General features: G+C 45.5%; 1 protein-coding gene across 3 annotated transcripts; it reads right to left on the reverse strand.

The window, feature by feature from the left end:
* Positions 1-1,976: 1,976 nt before the first annotated feature.
* LOC134198699 (pyruvate kinase PKM-like) lies at positions 1,977-19,277 on the reverse strand. 3 transcript variants are annotated; one of them, XM_062670037.1, is made up of 9 exons: positions 18,639-19,276; positions 17,288-17,514; positions 16,059-16,388; positions 15,209-15,355; positions 13,955-14,065; positions 12,950-13,192; positions 4,763-4,985; positions 2,422-2,611; positions 1,977-2,061 (listed from the first exon to the last, which is right to left on the reverse strand). In XM_062670037.1, exons 1-9 carry the CDS (start codon positions 18,748-18,750, stop codon positions 2,037-2,039), a joined length of 1,608 nt encoding a protein of 535 aa, XP_062526021.1. In that variant the 5' UTR covers positions 18,751-19,276; the 3' UTR covers positions 1,977-2,036. The 3 variants fall into 3 exon arrangements, with proteins under 3 accessions (XP_062526021.1, XP_062526022.1, XP_062526024.1); XM_062670038.1 differs by lacking the exon at positions 12,950-13,192 and having other exon boundaries at positions 18,639-19,277; XM_062670040.1 differs by lacking the exons at positions 17,288-17,514; positions 18,639-19,276 and adding an exon at positions 16,487-16,640.
* Between the last annotated feature and the right edge of the window lie 603 nt (positions 19,278-19,880).

Raw genomic sequence — 19,880 nt, forward strand, 5'->3', positions numbered from 1 at the left:
TAGTTTCCGTGCTTTGTTATATCAGTCCCAATTTGCCTTCACTGTCTCGGGGGGTTCACAATCTATAAAATCCTCGCCGGTTTGATGTAAACCCTTTGTGCTCCCAAACTAACAGAACGGTCTCCCGAGACATCAGCCGGCGCGATGAAACCACTCGCGTCTTGATGCCCGATTGTGTTACGGGAAAATGTTTTATATCACATTCTTATTCTTTGCTTTTATGAGACTAGGTCTTTATTAAAACTAATTTAACGATTTTTAAGCTATTGCATGGCTTTTATCGCGGGCCTTGAGCGCGGCTTACTGTAATCATGAAATTTCGTAACGAAAAAAACCTTCCACCCCTCACTCCGCCTACCATGTAGCTGGCGTTCAACACATTCACGTTACGCTTGTGTAGTGTTTGTGAATAAGCGCTTGGCGTGACGTCACACTGCATGCGCATCATGAAAAGTCTGCCTATCTCTCTCTCGCGCGGACTAGCTTATGAGTGTGAAGAGGACAGTTAAGGTTTTGCTTTTATTAATGTTTAATATAGCGCGGTCTTGTTTTATTATTGTTTTAATATTAAATTATCATTGTCTAATTATAATTGCATAAGTTCATAAAAAATGCTATGCAATAGCTTTACGCGGCAGTTCCCGAGTGACACATGTTTTTTTATTTTTATTTCTTTGTATTATTTTCGACGTTTCTAATTAATACATGACTACAGTATTTATTATCACATACGCGTATTGATTTTAATATATTTTTAATTTTTGGGTGTTACATATTAAATGAATTATATGATTATTGGAAAAGAGTAGGCCTGAAGTTTCTTGCCGATTCTGGGCTAGTTCTGAAAACGCTTGTGTAAATAAATGAAAAGTTTTTTTTATTATTTTAAGTCGATAAGGCGTCACTTGAGTCTCTAGGGTCTTAGAGAATCGACGTAACAGTTAATACGTGCATGATCCCAGGATCGTTTCTTCGATCGACGTTTATTTATTCTTTATTTAACTAAATCACGTAAATACATCGGTAACACAAATTATTTATTAAGCTAGTGGTCATTAGCATAATTATTATCAAGTATTAGTAGAAATGTACAGAATAGGCATCTAAGGATATGCTGTTAATTGCAAATGCATAGAGAAAATAAAAAAATAAATATAATATGGTAAAAAAAAAACCTTTTAGGCATCTAAGGATATGCTGTTAATTGCAAATGCATAGAGAAAATAAAAAAATAAATATAATATGGTAAAAAAAAACCTTTTATACTCCACTTGATGGTCAGTGGTTACCGTCGCTCATGGACGTCAGCAATAGCAGGGGCAGAGTCAATCCGCTGCCTACCTGTATTTTTCCGTCTCATGCGTGTTTTATTCTTTCAAACGTAGTTTATGCGAATTGAGATGAAACAATGGGCAGTCGATGTTGTCAATTCATGGAATGTTTCTGATGTTTGTTATGTTTCAATAATCTATATATTAATACGTGAAGCAAAAACTTTGTATCCCTTTTTACGAAAATTGCGCGGGCGGAGGAGTATGAAATTTTCCACACTTATAGAGAATATAGAGAAGGAGTGCACAATGCTAATATATTTTTTTAAATATAGCATAAAAGATACATTAAATTAATAAAGAAAACATTACACACACTACATACCATATATTTGACGCACACACGCATGAATACTATTTATTTTATTGTCAAACTTTTGTTCTTGACGTCTGTTGTCAAATTGAGAATAGATTAAATATTGTTTGTCTTTGTTAATATTTTTTAAAGTGTAGTCTTGGCGAAATTTGTGATTATAGAAGTATAAAATACAATCATAATAGTGTACAAACTTACAATTCCAATTAGTTATAGTCGAATTTCGACTACTGCGCGACCTCTAGTTGTGTTTATTTCACTAATTATGTCCAATTCTAAGAATACTTTTTATCTGGACTTAAAAAAATAAATACAATAAGAACAAAACGTAAAGTATAACATTTTATTAATTCGTTAAACATTCTTAAAAAGCTACGAAAATATGAGAATTAAATTGCTTCATAGTCATCACATCTGAAATTTAAATTGTAAATAAAGTATTTAACATTTTGTATGTAGTCACTGCCTGATTCTACTACAGATCTATTATAACACAATTTAATTTAATACTCAGTGCGTTTCCAGAGGTATTTTTTGCCACGTAGCATCCGGCTATGGAATGAGCTCCCCTCCACGGTGTTTCCCGAGCGCTATGACATGTCCTTCTTTAAACGAGGCTTGTGGAGAGTATTAAGCGGTAGGCAGCGGCTTGGCTCTGTCCCTGGCATTGCTGAAGTCCATAGGCGACGGTAACCACTCACCATCAGGTGGGCCGTGCGCTCGTCTGCCTACAGGGGCAATAAAAAAAATAAAACTCAATTACAATTTACTTACTCGACCATTGTTTTTTTATAAATGTTGACGCTGCTAACTTTAATGACGTCACAGAATGAGCTCACATCCGAATACTTCTGTAATATTATGTAAATGTCCTTAAACCTGAGCCACCCTTTCTTAACGGCGTGTTCTAATGCGAAATTCGTTCTTCTTTCCATTTCAATTGACCAGTTCGTATGGGGTGTATCTGAAAAAAAAAGATGTGTATATGTGCAAGTCATACACGGTAGAAGTGAAACTTATAAAATATAAAAATAATCGCAAGGGTCAACCACTCTGCAGTGCAATGGAGCAGCCGCACCCCGGGGAACCGCCTGCATGATCACGGTATCCCGACGCCAGGTAGGTATGATTTAGCAAGAGAAATACGAGAACGTCTATCAACTATGTAACGTCTCGTCACCGCGATTCAGGAATTGTTCAATTTACGTGCAGCGATATCTGTTGATAACAAACTAAATAGAATTAAAATAAATTGCGCATAACGGAAGATATTAAAATGGCGCGTAACCGAAAAACGTTACATACATTTTTTCCTCCCTACGTCGATAAAGAAGTTTCACTTCAAAAAAAAAAAAAAAAATCACATTATCTGAGTTTGAATAATCTTAATCTTCACCTATTCTTATAGAACATTTATATTTCTGAGTATATCTGATCTGCGAAACATCGTGCCACATGGCGTCGCATCGCGAGAGCATCGGTATCGCAGGATCCGACTGATGCATGACCACGACCACTCTGTCAAGAGTGTACGAATAGGAAGAATCTGATCGAAAGTGAGTGAATGAATGGTACATAATACTACAGTGTGCTTAGTGCGAGTTTATTAACTTCTTGGAATTTGTATGGAGTTGGAATAGCTTCCATTCGTTTGCCGCGGGGGGCGCTGTTTCAACTCCATACAAATTTGAGTTAACTTTCACGCGATCAAGAAGTTAAAAAACTCGTACTAAGCACACAGATAATATGTAATTTTAATTGTGAGGTAATATGAATATAATCATGGTGAATACTGTAAATTTTTTCATTTACGCGGCGAAACAATATTTTAATCTGTGGAATGGTGGTGGCTTCAGGTGACAAGAAAAATTACAATACAACCTTATGATTAAAATTACTTTTGGCATTAGTAAGCTTAATGTTCAAATGTTGACGAATGACAACGGTAAAGTTGTTAATACCATGGAAACTGTCTTAATGCTATTATATTATTTACAAAGTTTCGAATACTTTAGTTTTCGTGGCCACGAACATGGAAAATAATAAACGCAGTTAAAAGTTGCAAAAACTGAAGAAAACACTAGTAAAAATCATTCAATATAAATAAAATATTCCGGTACTATCGCCATCATTTTCCTGAAAGCACGAATAAATTAGATTTGCAGAAAAGGACAAATCAGTCGACAGTGAAATTTGTATCAGAAAAGTAAATATTTTCACCGAACTGATAGGATATGTACATTCCATTACTCTGATAATATTGATTTGTAAATATTATGAAGATAAATTCCTGGGTGTTTTTATTCATCTTGTGTTATTGATTCATAATCTGTAGATATCACTACATAGTATAAAACAAAGTCGCTTTCTCTGTCCCTATATCTGTCTGTCTATATGTATGCTTAAATCTTTAAAACTACGCAATAGATTTGGATGCGGTTTTTTTTAATAGATAGAGTGAATGAAGAGGAAGGTTTATATGTATAATAATATCCATTACATAGTGGAGAAATCAATAATAAATTATAGTTTCCGAAGCGAAGCGAGGGCGGGTCGCTAGTATAAGTATAATTTTTTCGAAGATTTTGGTGGATTGAAGAGGATTTTTCAGTTTCGAGTATAATAATTTCGGATTAACACGGAACAAGACAACTAAGATAATTGATGATATTCATATTTCTTTGTATTTTGAAGGAACTAAATCTGTCTAAGCCTGTCTGTGATAAGCACTCTTTATTTTTACCATTCAAATTGTTCCTTTTTTGTCGTGATTCATTTATATTCATAACCAGCTGACCCAGCAGACTTCGTAGTGCCTCAATCGATAAATAAAAGACCTAAGCTTTTGTATAAAATAAACTTAAAACAAACTTAAAACAAATTAGCTGAATCTGTCCAGCCGTTCTCGAGTTTTAGCGAGACTAACGAACAGCAATTCATTTTTATATATAGAGATTAAATAAATAAATGAAGCATGTACCGCGAGAGCGATATAGTTTCTTTTTTAATTACATTTGGTTTTTTTTTGAACACAACTGAAAGCATTATGAAGACGAATTTGGATTGTTTTATAAAATTAAAAGAAATCGTTTAAAAATTTATAATCCATTTTTACCATTATACATAAGTGAGACCACACAGCGATAGGTGGACAATAAGCGTATTGTACTCGTTTTATTACTGACAGTGATAACGACACAGTTAGGTCGTATCCAAAGCAGAGACTTGGCCGTCCTTCCAGAGACCGTCGGCAATATTATAGCACCGGCGTTGGTGTGATTAGCTAGAGCGACACAAGCCAATGCGGCTGCTTCTGCTGCATTTGTTGGAATTTTTAACTGTAGAGAAAAATTTACCGTCTGTTTTAAAATTTTTAACTCTGCATTCATCAGCTTATAGTTTTGACCTTATCCAAATGTATCGACTTTTTTTATAGCTTAAGTGGGTACACAAGCTCACAGCCCACCTGGTGTTAAGTGATTACTGGAGCCCATATACATCTACAAGGTAAATGCCGCCGCCCACCTTGAGAAATAAGTTCTAAGGTCTCAGTATAGTTACAACGGCCACCCCACCCTTCAAACCGAAACGAATTACTGCTTCACCGCAGAAATAGGCGGGGTTGTGGTACCTACCCGTCCCGGGACCTGGGCGGGCCCCCCGGTGCGCACTCTGCGTGGCCGGGGGCTCCGTCTGTGGGGGAGTTTTGCTGGACTTCCACCGTGGCGCGTCCGTAGGTGGCGGATAACGGGATCCTCTGGGCGACATTCCCAGAGGTATCGTCCGATCTTTTTCGTTGCAAGGATTCTTAGGTTTAGGTCCTAGGTATAGGGTTAGGTTTAGATGTAGATTAAGGTCCTAGGTATATGATTAGGTTAGATGTAGGTTAAGGTCCTAGGTTTAGGGTTAGGTTTAGGATAGCTTAGATAGGCTTTGCAACGAAAGAGATCGGATGACGCGGACCAAAATCAGCACTAGGAGGAGTGGAAGGACTGCGCTCTCCACACTCTTCACTAAGTGAAGAGTGCTCCTTCTGGAGATCGCAGCTTCCGACGGCACTGGTTCGCCGGCCTGCCGTGAGCGGTGGCACCCTGTGCCCCGTAATCGTGGAAGTGAGTCAGCGCTGCATTTTCGCAGCTGCTGACCGCTGGTTGCTATGTCCCCGGCTTCGGCTACAGGGGAACGCCCCCCAGATATGGGGGGTACCGGTTCGCCGGCGTGGCTTCGTGGTCGCTCGTTTCGAGCGTCGGGCGGTGGTCTGCCGAGTTGCCCTGTGCACCCGGTGGGCTGCCGACCAACCCGTAATCCTCACTGAGTGGGGGGCGGTGGCCGCTGCCGCAAGGCACGGGGTCGCGAGGACGTAAACCTCTATAAAAAATACCCCAATCCCAAGCTCCGATGCCCGGCGAAGGGATGAATGGCTGGAGGGAGTCCAGTCCCGAGGGCATCACCTGATCCCAGGGGACCTCACCCCTGGTTAAATAAGAAAGGAAAAAAAAATGAACATGGACAATTGCGAAACAGTATTACCCCAGGAGGGTACCTCCCGCTCAGCGGGAGGAGAATCCCTCCGTGCCTCCGAGCAATCGGAGGCACGCTGCCCCTCGTATTCTGGGGGGGGCAACAATTGCCTAGAGGAAGGAGGCGGCAGCACGAGCCGCGAAAACGATCTATTCGTGCACCCTGAGCGTTGCGACAGTGCACTCTCACTGCGCTCGACGCGAAGCTCTGCGAGGGGCTACGCGTCGAGTGGTCGAGAGTCGCCGCTTTTGCTCCGGAATACTACCGGACGGCTCGCCAGCAGAGCCAACGCTGATGCGAAAACTCGGAGGAAGCGGAAGACGGTCAAGCGACCAGTGACTTCCGCTCCCTCCGACTCCTCGGAAATTGAACCCGCGCCCGCCAAGTTTTTGGCGGTCGAGGAAGGACCGGCGACTGTTGCGGCGTCGTCCGCCAAAGAACAGGATGTTCGGATAACCTGCGGCGGATTGGCAGCCGGCTCGCTGCGAGGCGGGAGAACCCGTTGTGGGAAGGCCGAACGAGTCAGGGAGGGAGAGGTTGAGCGGTTGTGCCGCTCCCTTATGGAGACTGAACCCACTGACCTGCACAAAATCTTCGATATCTCTCTGGATATTGTCTCCAAGGTGGCGAGCAAATCAGGCTCCTTAAAGGGCACGTACGTGCATGCCCTGAATTCCGTGGTCACTGCCATGGGTAGGCTCCTAGAGGCATTTCTCCAGCGCACGGCCACGGAGGAAACAGCTGGCCTGCGGTCGCAGCTGGAGAGCCTACAGGCTTTGTACGCCTGCGTTCAGAGTGAGAATGCAGAGCTTCGGGCGGAGAGTGTAAAGTTGCGGGAGGAGATGGCCGCAATGCGTGTGGCCATTGATGGTGTAAGGAGACAGCGGGGCAGTTCGGTTTCCCCACCATTCTTGAGGCTCGCACCTCTACAGTGGTGCGTGCGAGGCCACCGCTGGCACACGAGCAGCCAGCGCAGGTATCACTAACGCCTAAGACCGCGGCTGCACCGGCGCCCGCGAACGCCACTGCGGCCAAACTGGCTACACGGTCCAAGACTGCTGGGCGACGAATACCCGCCCAGCCTGCGAGGCCTCAGGCTGCTGCTTCTGTCCCGCCCCAGCCTGCGAAGGCGGGGCCTGGCAGAAGCCGCAACAATCCAAAGGGGTGTGTGAATGCCGCCCAGCCAGCGCAACACCCCCAGCCCCGTCCATTGCCTCCCGCCCCGTCCAACATGGACGCAGCCTGGACGACGGTAGTGAAGCGGGGTCGAAGGAGGGCGCAAGACGTACCTAACCCCCGTCCCGTCCCGACAGTCAAGGCTCCCCAGGTAGTGGGTCGAGCAGCAACTGAAGGGAAAAGAAAGGGAGGGCGCAAGGCAAGAAAACCGCGCGCTCCGCGGTCGGCGGCTGTCGTATTGGAGCTGCTGCCGGCTGCCAAGGAAAAGGGCCTCACCTATGGGGAGGTCATGGCCCGGGCGCGCGCTAGCGTCGACGTGGATGCTATGGGCGTGGAGGGTGGCCTCCGAGTCCGGCACACCGCCAACGGGGCCCGGTTGCTGGAGTGTCCTGGTGCCAACACCAGTGCGGCCGCGGATAAGCTAGCAACCCGGCTCCGTGAAATCCTACCGGACCCAGAAGTGGTGCGTATAGACAGGCCCGTCAAAATGGCAGAAGTCAAAGTGACGGGCCTGGATGAATGCGCCACAAAGGAGGAAGTGGCCGCTGCCATTGCATCGCAGGGCAATTGCACCCTCACGCAGGTCAGGGTGGGAGAGCTGCGAAGCTCTTACTCTGGAGCCTTCACTGCGTGGGCGCGTTGCCCTATGCAGGCGGCCACGCTCCTGGCTACGCCTCCACAAGGTCGGCCCGCCGACTCACCAGGGAGGCTGCGCGTGGGCTGGGTGATGGCCCACGTGCAGTTACAGAAGGCCCGCCCCTGGCGATGCCTCCGGTGCTTCGGCACCGGGCACGGCCTCGCCAGGTGCCCATCGGCCGTGGACCGCAGCGGGCTTTGTTTCCGCTGCGGCCAGCCAGGACACAAAGCGGTCTCCTGCGCAGCCGCCGCGCCACACTGCGTGCTATGCGACGCGGCGAAGCGGCGGGCCGATCATCGGGCTGGGGGCCCGGCCTGTCTTTCCGCCCCCTCCTCCACAAAGAGGAGGCGTGGCGGGAAAAAGAAGAAGATAGCAGAGGAAGAGCCGGCTGCGTGTAAAGCAGCCGGCCAGTCAGTTCCCGCCGCGGCCGTCGGGCCGCAAGGTGGGACGGAAGACGAGGGAGCGATGGACGTGACACCTCAATAATGGATCACGTCCATCGCTTCCTCCAAGCCAACGTGAACCACTCCGCCAGGGCGCAGGATCTCCTCGTCCACACCATGGCGGAGTGGTTCATCGACATCGCGATCGTTGCGGAGCCATACTTCGTACCTCCCGACCGGGAGGATTCCTGGGCCGGAGATGTTGATGGCTCCGTGGCGATCGTGATGCGACAGTCAGCGGCGCTACCCCCCCTTGGAATGGTGGCCAGGGGATCCGGGTACGTCGTAGTTAGGGTCAATGAAACCGTCGTGATCGGGGTGTACTTCTCTCCGAACAGGAGTCTCGCTGAGTTCGAACGGTTCCTGGGTGGGCTCGAGGCGTTGGTTCATCGCTTCGAGTCTCGCCCGGTGATACTGGCGGGGGACCTCAACGCTAAATGTACAGCGTGGGGCTCCCCCCGCACGGACTCGCGCGGCGAGTTCCTGTCGGAGTGGGCTTTCGCGACCGGTCTCTGTCTTCTGAACAGAGGTTCGGTCGCGACCTGCGTGCGGTGGAACGGGGAATCACACGTGGACGTGTCGTTCGCGTCTCCGTCCGCCGCACGCCGTGTCCGTGGCTGGCGTGTTCTCGAGGGGGCGGAGACGCTCTCGGACCATCGGTTTGTTCGATTTGAGCTCTCCGTTTCCACTTTGTTGAATGCGCCGGCCGAAGACGCCCGCGGTGAGGAGGAGCTCCCGCGTAGCGCTCCCCGATCATTCCCACGATGGGCACTGAAGCGCCTGAATAAGGTGCTCGCGGTGGAGGCGGCCACAGTGGCCGCGTGGGCGCCCATGCCCGCGCGTCTAGTGGACGTGGAGTCGGAGGCCGATTGGTTCCGGGGTACGATGCGTCGCGTCTGCGATGCTGCGATGCCCCGGGTCAGTGGCCGCGCCCCACGTGGCGGTGCGTATTGGTGGACGCCCGAGATCGCACTCCTCAGAGAGGAGTGCGTGCGGGCACGCCGCCGAAACGCCCGCCACCGCCGTCGCCGTCTTCGCGGTATGGATTTCGCGGAGGTGGCGGCCCGCTTACATGCCGACTGCCGTGAGAAGCAGGAGGCTCTGCGGCGGGCCATCGGCGAGGCCAAGTCTCAGAGCATGAAGACGCTCCTGGAGACGCTCGATCAGGATCCCTGGGGGCGCCCGTACCAGACGGTACGCAAGAAATTGCGACCGTGGGCGCTCCCGGTGACGGAGCGTCTCCAGCCTCAGCAGCTGCGGGATATTGTCTCCGGGCTATTCCCGCGGATGGAGAGGGACTTTGAGCCCCCCTTCATGGGCGTGCCGCCACGCCTTGACGCGAGCGGTGATGCCCCTGCTGAGGTGGTCCCTCCGAGCATATCGGAGCAGGAGATGCGTGCGGCCGTGTCGAGGATGCGGAGGAAAGACGCGGCCCCCGGCCCTGACGGTGTTCACGGTCGGGTTTGGGATTTGGCCTTCGGTGCCCTTGGGGACCGGCTCGTGCGGCTCTTTGAAGCCTGCCTCGAGTCGGGGCGGTTTCCAAAGCAGTGGAAGACGGGCAGACTTGTTCTGCTAAGGAAGGAGGGACGCCCTGCGGACTCACCTGCGGGGTATCGTCCCATCGTGTTGCTGGACGAGGCGGGAAAACTGCTCGAGCGAGTGGTGGCCGCCCGCATCGTCCAGCACCTGACGGGAGTGGGTCCTGATCTGTCAGCGGAGCAGTTCGGATTCAGGGAGGGCCGCTCGACCATTGACGCGGTGATGCGCGTGCGCGCCCTCTCTGATGAGGCTGTCAGCCGGGGCGGGGTTGCACTGGCGGTGTCCCTGGACATCGCCAATGCGTTCAACACCCTGCCCTGGTCGGTGATCGCGGGGGCGCTGCAGTATCACGGCGTCCCTGCGTATCTCCGTCGGCTGATCGGGTCCTACCTCGAGGATAGGTCGGTCGTGTGCACCGGGCACGGTGGGACGGTGCTCCGCTTCCCCGTCCAGCGCGGTGTTCCACAGGGGTCGGTCCTTGGCCCTCTCTTGTGGAACATCGGCTACGACTGGGTCTTGCGTGGCACCCTAAGCACTCCTCTCCCGGGTCTGAGCGTAGTTTGCTACGCGGACGACACTTTGGTCGTGGCCCGGGGGAGGGACTTGCGAGAGTCTGCCCGTCTTTCCTGCGCGGGGGTGGCCTTCGTCATCGGCAGGATCCGACGGTTGGGTCTGGAGGTGGCGCTTGATAAATCCCAGGCCCTGTTGTTTCACGGGGCCCGGAGAGCGCCGCCTCAGGGGGCCCACCTCGTGATCGGAGGCGTTCGCGTCGAGATCGAGGCAACCGGGTTGCGGTACCTCGGTCTCGTACTGGACGGTCGTTGGAGCTTCCGCGCTCACTTTGAAAGATTAGGTCCCCGACTGATGGCGGCTGCCGGCTCGCTGAGTCGGCTGTTGCCGAACGTCGGGGGGCCTGACGTGGTAGTGCGTCGCCTCTACACGGGGGTGGTGCGGTCGATGGCACTGTACGGGGCTCCCGTGTGGTGCCACGCCCTGACCCGTGACAACGTTGCGGCGTTGCGACGTCCGCAGCGCGCGATTGCGGTCAGGGCGGTTCGTGGATACCGCACCGTCTCGTTTGAGGCGGCGTGCGTGCTAGCTGGGACGCCTCCCTGGGACCTAGAAGCGGAGGCGCTCGCTGCGGATTACGCGTGGCGATGCGATCTCCGCTCCAGGGGGGAGCCGCGTCCCGGCGCGGCGGAAGTTCGAGCGCGGAAACTTCAATCTCGGCGTGCCGTGCTCGAGGCGTGGTCTCGCCGCCTGGCGGACCCCACCTACGGGCGACGGACTGTCGAGGCGATCCGCCCGGTCCTCTCGGACTGGGTGAATCGCGACCGAGGACGTCTCACCTTCCGAGCGACGCAGGTGCTCACGGGACACGGCTGTTTCGGTCGCTACCTGCACCTCGTCGCCCGGAGGGAGCCGACGCCGAAGTGTCACCACTGCAGTGGCTGCAACGAGGACACGGCGGAGCACACGCTCGCGTACTGCACCGCTTTCGCGGAGCAGCGCCGCGTCCTCGTTGCAAAAATAGGACCGGACTTGTCGCTTCCGACCGTCGTGGCTACGATGCTCGGCAGCGACGAGTCCTGGCAGGCGATGCTCGACTTCTGCGAGTCCACCATCTCGCAGAAGGAGGCGGCGGAACGGGAGAGGGAGAGCTCTTCTTCCCTCTCGGCGCCGTGCCGCCGCCGTCGAGCCGGGGTTCGGAGGAGGGCGTTTGTCCAGCTCCAGCCCCTATGAGGAGGCAGTCTCCTCCCGGTGATGGTCACGGGGCGACCTAAGGGGGTTGAGGCTGCGCCGCACGCTACCGTCACTCTAGCGCGCTGGCACCAGGAGGACGGGACGGCGCGTCGGCGGCTGCGGACTGCGATGCGGTCCGCATTTTCGTCGTCGCTGTCGTCGCCGAACATACTGTTGAAGAGCAACCCGGTCGGCGGTGTATCGCGTTCCGACCCGGCAGGCTGGTTCTGGCCCAGCGGGGTATCCCGGAACACCAGCGGCACCGCCCGGGCGGCCTGGTAGGGCCGCCGTACCGCGGAGACCGACGTCGTTGGTCGTCGACTATCGCCTCGACGACCCGTCGGTCGGGCGTCCTCGGGGTGGCGCCGCGTGTCTGGTTGTAGTGTTGACCGCGGGAACCCCCCTACTCTGAACGGGTTCTGACCCCGGACGGAGATCGGACGTCGGGTGTAAGAGTGCAGGGGAGTCGTTTAGTGGGTGGGCCCTAAAATCCTTGGGCCCGCGATCTGCTCTCAACACCTGCAGATCGTTGAGTCTCACATACCCCGCGCGCCCCCTAGGCGCGGGGACCTCGTAGGAGGTTCGGCCCCCGGCCCGAAAAAAAAAAAAAAAAAACCTACCCGTGCGGACTCACAAGAGGTTCTATCACCAGTAATTACGCAAATTATAATTTTGCGGGTTTGGTTTTAATTACACGATGTTAGTCCTTCACCGTGGAAGTCAATCGTGAACATTTGTTAAGTACCTAGTTCATTAGAAAAATTGGTACCCGCCTGCGGGATTCGAATACTGGTGTATCTCTACATACGAACGCACTGGACGTCTTACTCTTAGGCCACGACGACTTCGACGACTCTGTTGAATGGCGTGTAATTGTTACATTTTAGCTTAGCAGTCACAAATTATACATTAGCTGACCCGGCAGACTTCGTAGTGCCTCAATCGATAAATAAAAGACCTAAACTTTTGTATAAAATAAACTTAAAACAAACAGAAGGAATCCGTCCGACGGGGGGACACATTAAAGGGAAAACAAAATTGTTATTTTTATTTAATTCCGAGCATTTACATATTTATCTATCTTTTAAACCTTCTCTGGACCTACACAAATAATTCAAGACCAAAATTAACCAAATCAGTCCAGCCGTTCTCGAGTTTTAACGAGACTAACGAACAGCAATTCATTTTTATATATAGATATAGATTGTCGTACTTCAAAATAAGAACCTTCAAACGAACGAACCTCTTCCAGCATTCTCCAGAATTCACTGCGTACATTAACAAGAGGTTCCACAGAACGACAAAGATCACTCAATGAGTTAACCACATAGAGTAGGGTGTCTGCATTGTCGCATTCTCTCAGAACGAAGCCAACCACGCCGTCCAGAACAGCGTTTGTTACGTCAGATACATCATGATCGCACAGCTTACCGTTTGTGAGCGCTTGGCGAAATATCCCACCAGATATATAGAATGGTTTACCTACCTTCAAACAGACATAAATACATATATATTATTATTTACAAAACAAAACGTACGTAGAACGTATTTACAAAATGTATATTTACAAAAACATTCTGCTGGAATAGGTCACAAAGGAATCGAATATAAAATATGAAGTCATTTATGTTTTAAATAATTAATTCAATCTATTTCTTTGTAAGTATTGAATGAAATGAGCTCGAAGGAATATTTTTATTAGAATGTTTCTATAAATTTGAATTTCCATATCCGAGTTACTTTTTATATATTTTTAAAATTTTAATTCAATTTCTTTTGAACACATATATGAATTTTTTTCGTTCATCGAATTTGATAATTGAAGGGTGAATTCTGTCGTTTATTATTGATTAAGATAATGGAACAGTTTATTGATTTTTCCCAAAAATACTAAAGTAATCATAAAAGCAATGTTTTTCATGACGATAAAATTTCAATATTACTTATTATTACTTCTACTTAAATATAACTCGAGTCCCTCCTAGACTATTATTGTTACGAAGGAATGAATTATTTATATCTGTTTCAAGGGCTGGATGTATCTGAAATTTCTCATGTCTGCGAAGAAACGTAATCGTCCATACATTCATGCTGTGGTTTAGGTGGATACAGTTAACCGCTTAACTACCGGATAACTTTAAGTTGGCTCAAGATAATTAAAACAATATTCACAGCTAGCCAGTGTCAAGATGACGAATCTGTTGTTTAAAATGCTATGTTTTTAATTGAATTAATTAATTCATGGGACCTTAAGACATTTCGCTCCTACAAATTTTTGTATTTGATTCATTTTGTAACTCAAAGCTCCAGTTAATTCATAAGCCAAATATTCCCGTGACAACATTATTCCGTCTGATTCCTGAATAAGAAATTAATATATAATTTAATTATAAATTGTTCATTTATTTGTACGCTAGGTGTTGTAACGTATTGTAGTATTCACATTGTATAGTATTTTAGCCTTCCGGCTTGAAGAGTGAGACCGCCGTTGTACAATAGGACTAGGACTTACAGTGGGTCGTGGCATTTACACTGCTGATGTCTATGGGCTCCGATAACTATCAACACCAGGGTGATGAGATCGTTCAATCATTTCAGTAGGCAGCGGCTTGGTTCTATCCTTGCCATTGCTGACGTCCATGGGCGACGTTAACCACTCACCATCAGGTGGGCCAGATGCTCGTCTGCCTAAAAGGGCAAATAAAAAAGTATTAAGCAAAAAAAAATTCGGGAATTTATATAGTAAATTAGCTACAGTCTTTTTTTATTTTTTTATTTTTGACGTGACAACGTCTTATAATACGATGGAGCCGGCTGCACGCACGAAAAAACATGACTCATGTGGCGTTACTTCGCACTGAGGCGTATTTTCTTATGACGTTGTCACGTTCAACTATTGTTAGTAAACCGACTTTACAGACAACAGATTTATTTTATTTCTCAATATGGGTGGACGAACTCACAGCCCACCTGGGGTTAAGTGGTTATTGGAGCCCATATACATCTACAACGTAAATGCGCCACCCACCTTGAGATATAAGGTCTAAGATCTCAGTATAGTTTCAACGACTGCCCCGCCCTTCAAACCGAAATGCATTACTACTTCACGGCAGAAATTGGCAGGACGGTAGTACCTACACGCGCGGACTCACAAGAGTTCCTACCACCAGTAATTACGCAAATTATAATTTTGCGGGTTTTATTTTTATTACAAGATGTCATTCCTTTACCGTGGAAGTCAATCGTGAACATTTGTTGAGTACGTAATTCATTAGAAAAATTAGTACCCGCCTGGGATTCGAACACCGGTGCATCGCTCAATACGAATACACCGGACGTCTTATCTCTTAGGCCACGACGACTTATAACGACTAATTTGGCAACTGTATGATAAATGCAATAATATTAGTATGTAGAGAATATCGATTTGCTTGTGAGCTCTTTGATGGTGAACTCTCATAGAGCTTAAAGGAAAAATTAATGAATATTTATAGGACTTTACCCGTATGAGGCCATCGATGTTCTCCAGACCTTCCCTGGTACAAATTCCAGCTATGATAATAGGTTTCTTTATTTTGCATCCAATAAACTCTTTTATTTTCTTGATAGAATCCGCGTGTCGGGAATAATTCACTATGATCATATCCACCTAGTTAATAATGTTTCGTGAAATTACATTAATGAAATAAAATCAAATGTAGATAGAAAAAAATAAAATAAAAATAATACAATTACAATTGAAAAGCAACAGCAATTGAAAATAACGACATCAATTTGTTTAGTCCAATTAGACCTTGAATATAACTTAGCCTATTGAGGTTTTTTTAATTCCAGTATGCAAAACATCAAAGTTTTCAAGCCTCGAAGATAAAATATTGCTCATAACGCAGAGCTTGTGGTTTTTAGATACATACGACTGTTCACAACTAGTTCTCGGATATTCTCAGTGGGTCGCGTTTCCGATCCGTTGGTAGATTCTGCGAAGCACTGCTTTTTCTAGGACCAGTGGTTTGAGCCCCGTGAGCTCACCTACACGTCGAGGAGAAGCTGATATAGCCCCTCAAGGCTATCAGCATAGGTAGGAAAAAAAATAGTTCTATGTAATATTTTACGGGTAGGTACCACCACCCCGCCTATTTCCGCCGTGAAGCAGTAATGCGTTTCGGTGCGAAGGGTGGGGTAGCCGTTGTAACTATACTGAGACCTTAGAACTTATATCTCGAGGTGGGTGGCGCATAAATTTACGTTGTAGATGTCTATGGGCTTCAGTAACCACTTAACACCAGGTGGGCTGTAAGCTCGTTCATCTATCAAAGCAATAAAAAAAAAAAACGATAAGGTTAACCGAATACCTGATATTCCATAGCGAATTGTACAATACGCAAGTCCTTTTGGGTCACATACGGCTGAGTATGTTGGCCACCTCTAATACATACTTGACACAAATTTCCCAATTTCCCGCTTTTGGTTACAATGCACTTCATTGACTTTTCATTAAGGACCATTTTACATTGTAATATTATTTCGTCTTGATCTATAGATATTTCCGCCTCGACATTAACGTCTGTCGTTAAGTATGGATTGTCAACGAAAATATATTGGTTTGTGCAAGCGTTGTAATCTTCCACATCGCAAGTCAATGTAACGGTCGTACCTTCCTTTAAATGTAAGTATTCTTGTTGCTGAAAATAAAATTCGATCCATGAGAATGTGTTTTTTTTCCCGAAGAAAAAGTTCACTCTCTCGAAGTAAAACTATAATTTTATATTTTAACTCCAACCTCATGCATTACATGGTGTGCAAACTTATAAAATGGAACTTTAAATGGTGGATATTGATTGAAACAAGAACTTTTGTATGTCTATTGTTTTTTTTGTAAATGTGGACCAATTTAAGAAAAAAAAATAACGAATTTTTTAAATATTGTTTTGAAATAGTTAATTCAGAATGACATAGCTTTTCAAAGTGATTTTCAAATAGTCAGTGGCATTAAGACAGCGTAGACGTTATTTCAAAAAAAAAAATAACCTGTGACTCCTTTCGTCCTCCTATCAATGTTACCCGTTCATTTTTTTTTTATGATCTGTGTACAATATCTCTGAAACCACGTTCGTATTGTTTTAAAACACTGTCTGTGTCTTAACGCTATTCAAGTCATTACTGCCTTCATGCTTTAAGTGAGAAGAGTGAGGAGAAAAGTGTTTTGAGGTTATCAATATAAAATCTTTAAAAAAACTGATATTTGAGTCGTACAAGAAGTACATAAAAGTATATAAAAAGTTAAGCTAAAGTATCTATTTGAGTAAAGCTAATGATGACAACATTTGAGGACAAATAAAGGTGAAACATGTTTTATTAAAAGTATTGGAAATTAACGACTATTTCTCAATTTGAAAAATTCATTTTCTGTTATCAGCTTGCCTATTCCTCGCAATAGATTAATCAAGGAAATTAAACAACAAAAGTCAATGCCCATAACTCTAATTACAATTTCTTTTGGAACTCATTCTGGATTAGATCAAGTGGTGGTTAACAACAACCTACAACTATTCACATATTGAATTTATTGAACGCAAATTACATTTTGAAGTATCCCAGTTTTCATGATACAAGTTTTCAACTCCACAGCGGTGGCGACAGGCCAATCTGAAGTCCCATGTTTTTGTGATAACATTTTTGCAGCTTTATCAACTTTTGCTAGAAGTTGAATCTTATCTTCTTTAGTAATGTGCGACATTTTAAATCTGATCAAATTTATTCCGGCTTCCATTAGTTTTTGTATGTCAACTAATGTCGTATTGGGATTGGCTGTTGGAAGAGTGGGGAGAAAAAAGATAATTAACGAAAATGTTAAAACGACATGTCGAGAAATAACTATTAAAACATGAACTATATTTTAATAGGTATTTTAATTAAATAGTCTAATTAGTGTTGATAATATCTATTTGATTCTATTCATTTGATATAAATTTATTATTATCATTATAAGGTTATTGAAGCGCCCCTACAGCCCCTTGCGAGCATACCATCTTAAGACAAGAAGTAAAATTTTCATTTTCTTTTGGCTAGTTAGCTATATCTATTATTGCTAACTAGTTACCGATGCCGACGGACATCTGTAATTCTAGGGTATTATGGCCACTTGAATTCATTTCAATATTGTTAGGTAGTGTATCTGATACAATCCAAACAGACATCAATTCTGAGGTTCGCGGTAAAAATGAATTGAAATGGATCATACTATTCAATTTGCGGTCATCCTATCGCTCCATGCAGCAACATTTCATAGAATCTATTTTTTTTCGCCAACATACTCCAATTAAAAAAAGGCATAATTGATGAAAACGAAATAAAGAGTAACGCGAATTTCAACCTTATTCCAACTTCGTTTCAGAGCATTTGTCGTCCTCGTGGCCTAAAGGATAAGACGTCCGATGCATTCGTGTTGAGCAATGCACCGGTGTTCGAATCTCAGGCGGGTACCAATTTTTCTAATGAAATACGTACTCAACAAATGTTCACGATTGACTTCCACGGTGAAGATTTATAACATCGTGTAATAAAAATCAAACCCACAAAATTATAATTCGCGTAATTACTGGTGGTAGGAACTCTTGTGAGTCCGCGCGGATAGGTAGGGTGGGGCAGCCGTTGTAACTATACTGAGACCTTAGAACTTATATCTCAAGGTGGGTGGCGCATTTACGTTGTAGATGTCTATGGGCTCCAGTAAACACTTAACACCAGGTGAGTTGTGAGCTCGTCTACCCATCTAAGCAACAAATAAAAAAAACAATTTGAAATGCAGACAAAACTTCTCACGGGGGTAAATATTTCTCATTTCAAATAAACAGCGCTAATAACTCACACCTTCACCTTTCTCGTAATCCTGCTGCCGAGAATGCGAACGCGGAATAAATTAAAATACTCACACAAAGTAACAAAAATTGGACTTCTTCGATGTTCAAAGGGGGAGCGGAATATAACTTCCGTTTTGCTGAAATCAACGTCTCGAAATGAAACCGATTCCGCTGGATTTTCCATTTCCTGATAACTGTAGTTCTCTGTGTGAGCTTTTTTAAGCAAAATATCCAGTGTGGATATAATTATGACATTTATTTAATTTATAATTATAGTATTTGATCTGTCATCTATATCGTCAAGTTGACGTCCAAAGAGCCGATTAAGAATATCAAAAAGAATCAATTTTCCATCGAAAGTGACAATGAAGCTCAAAATTCCTTAGATTCTGTTTGTTAAGCAACGCAAGGCATAACTTAAGGCGTTCGTGTTGGAGTTTGTATATTAAATGTAATGGCAGGCAACACTTGACACTTGATTAGATTTCGAATATTGGAATTATTTTAAATGTTTTAAAAAACAGATCATTGTATTCTCGTAAGAAAATGTCAGTTACTTCTCATCTAGACACGGCATGAAAAACATGTAATAGTTTCATTAAAAAAATATAAAGATAATAATTGTATAATGGTGTAAAAGTGTTCAAGCAATCTGCAATATAATTATAATGAAGCAGTTGTGTTTTTAAATAGCCCCTCATCACCTACAGAACCCAATCCCCTCAAATTTAACCGTCCAACAGTTCGTCGCGCTGGTAATAATTCAGTTTATACGGCACCACCTACTTATAAAGTTTTTTTACTTGGCCAATCGGACGCAAATGTACTAATATTGTTTTGATGCTGACTTTGAAAGCTGCTGCTAACTTGACGGTAGAATTAGTATCGTCGGCTACCACTATCACTTTTAGTTCGTCGTTGTTGACTTTAGTTTTCGAGCGAAAACAGGGTTAATTTTTTATATTAAAATTTCCATGTTGGAAGTTTTCAGACCACGTTATTTGTGGGTGGTCGAGCATTTGTTTGTAGTGTTCTCTCCGTACACGTCATTAATATTGGGAGTCGTTTCAGCGGTATTGCTATCCTAACGTTCCGTCATATTAAATAATTACTCGTATTTTTATCATGTCCAAATTAATGAAAAAGATACAAATACAGTGAACAAAAAAATCTGAATTTAAAAATTAAATGACCATTTTTGTAAAATAAAATTCCTTCGAATTAAGATTTTATGGCCCGCCATACATAAATTACTTTCCAAATGGCCAGTATTCTAAAACGGCAACTTCAACTTCATACGTATTATCAATTAAG

Source organism: Bombyx mori, chromosome 9, assembly GCF_030269925.1.
Source record: "Bombyx mori chromosome 9, ASM3026992v2".
Lineage (NCBI taxonomy): Eukaryota > Metazoa > Arthropoda > Insecta > Lepidoptera > Bombycidae > Bombyx > Bombyx mori.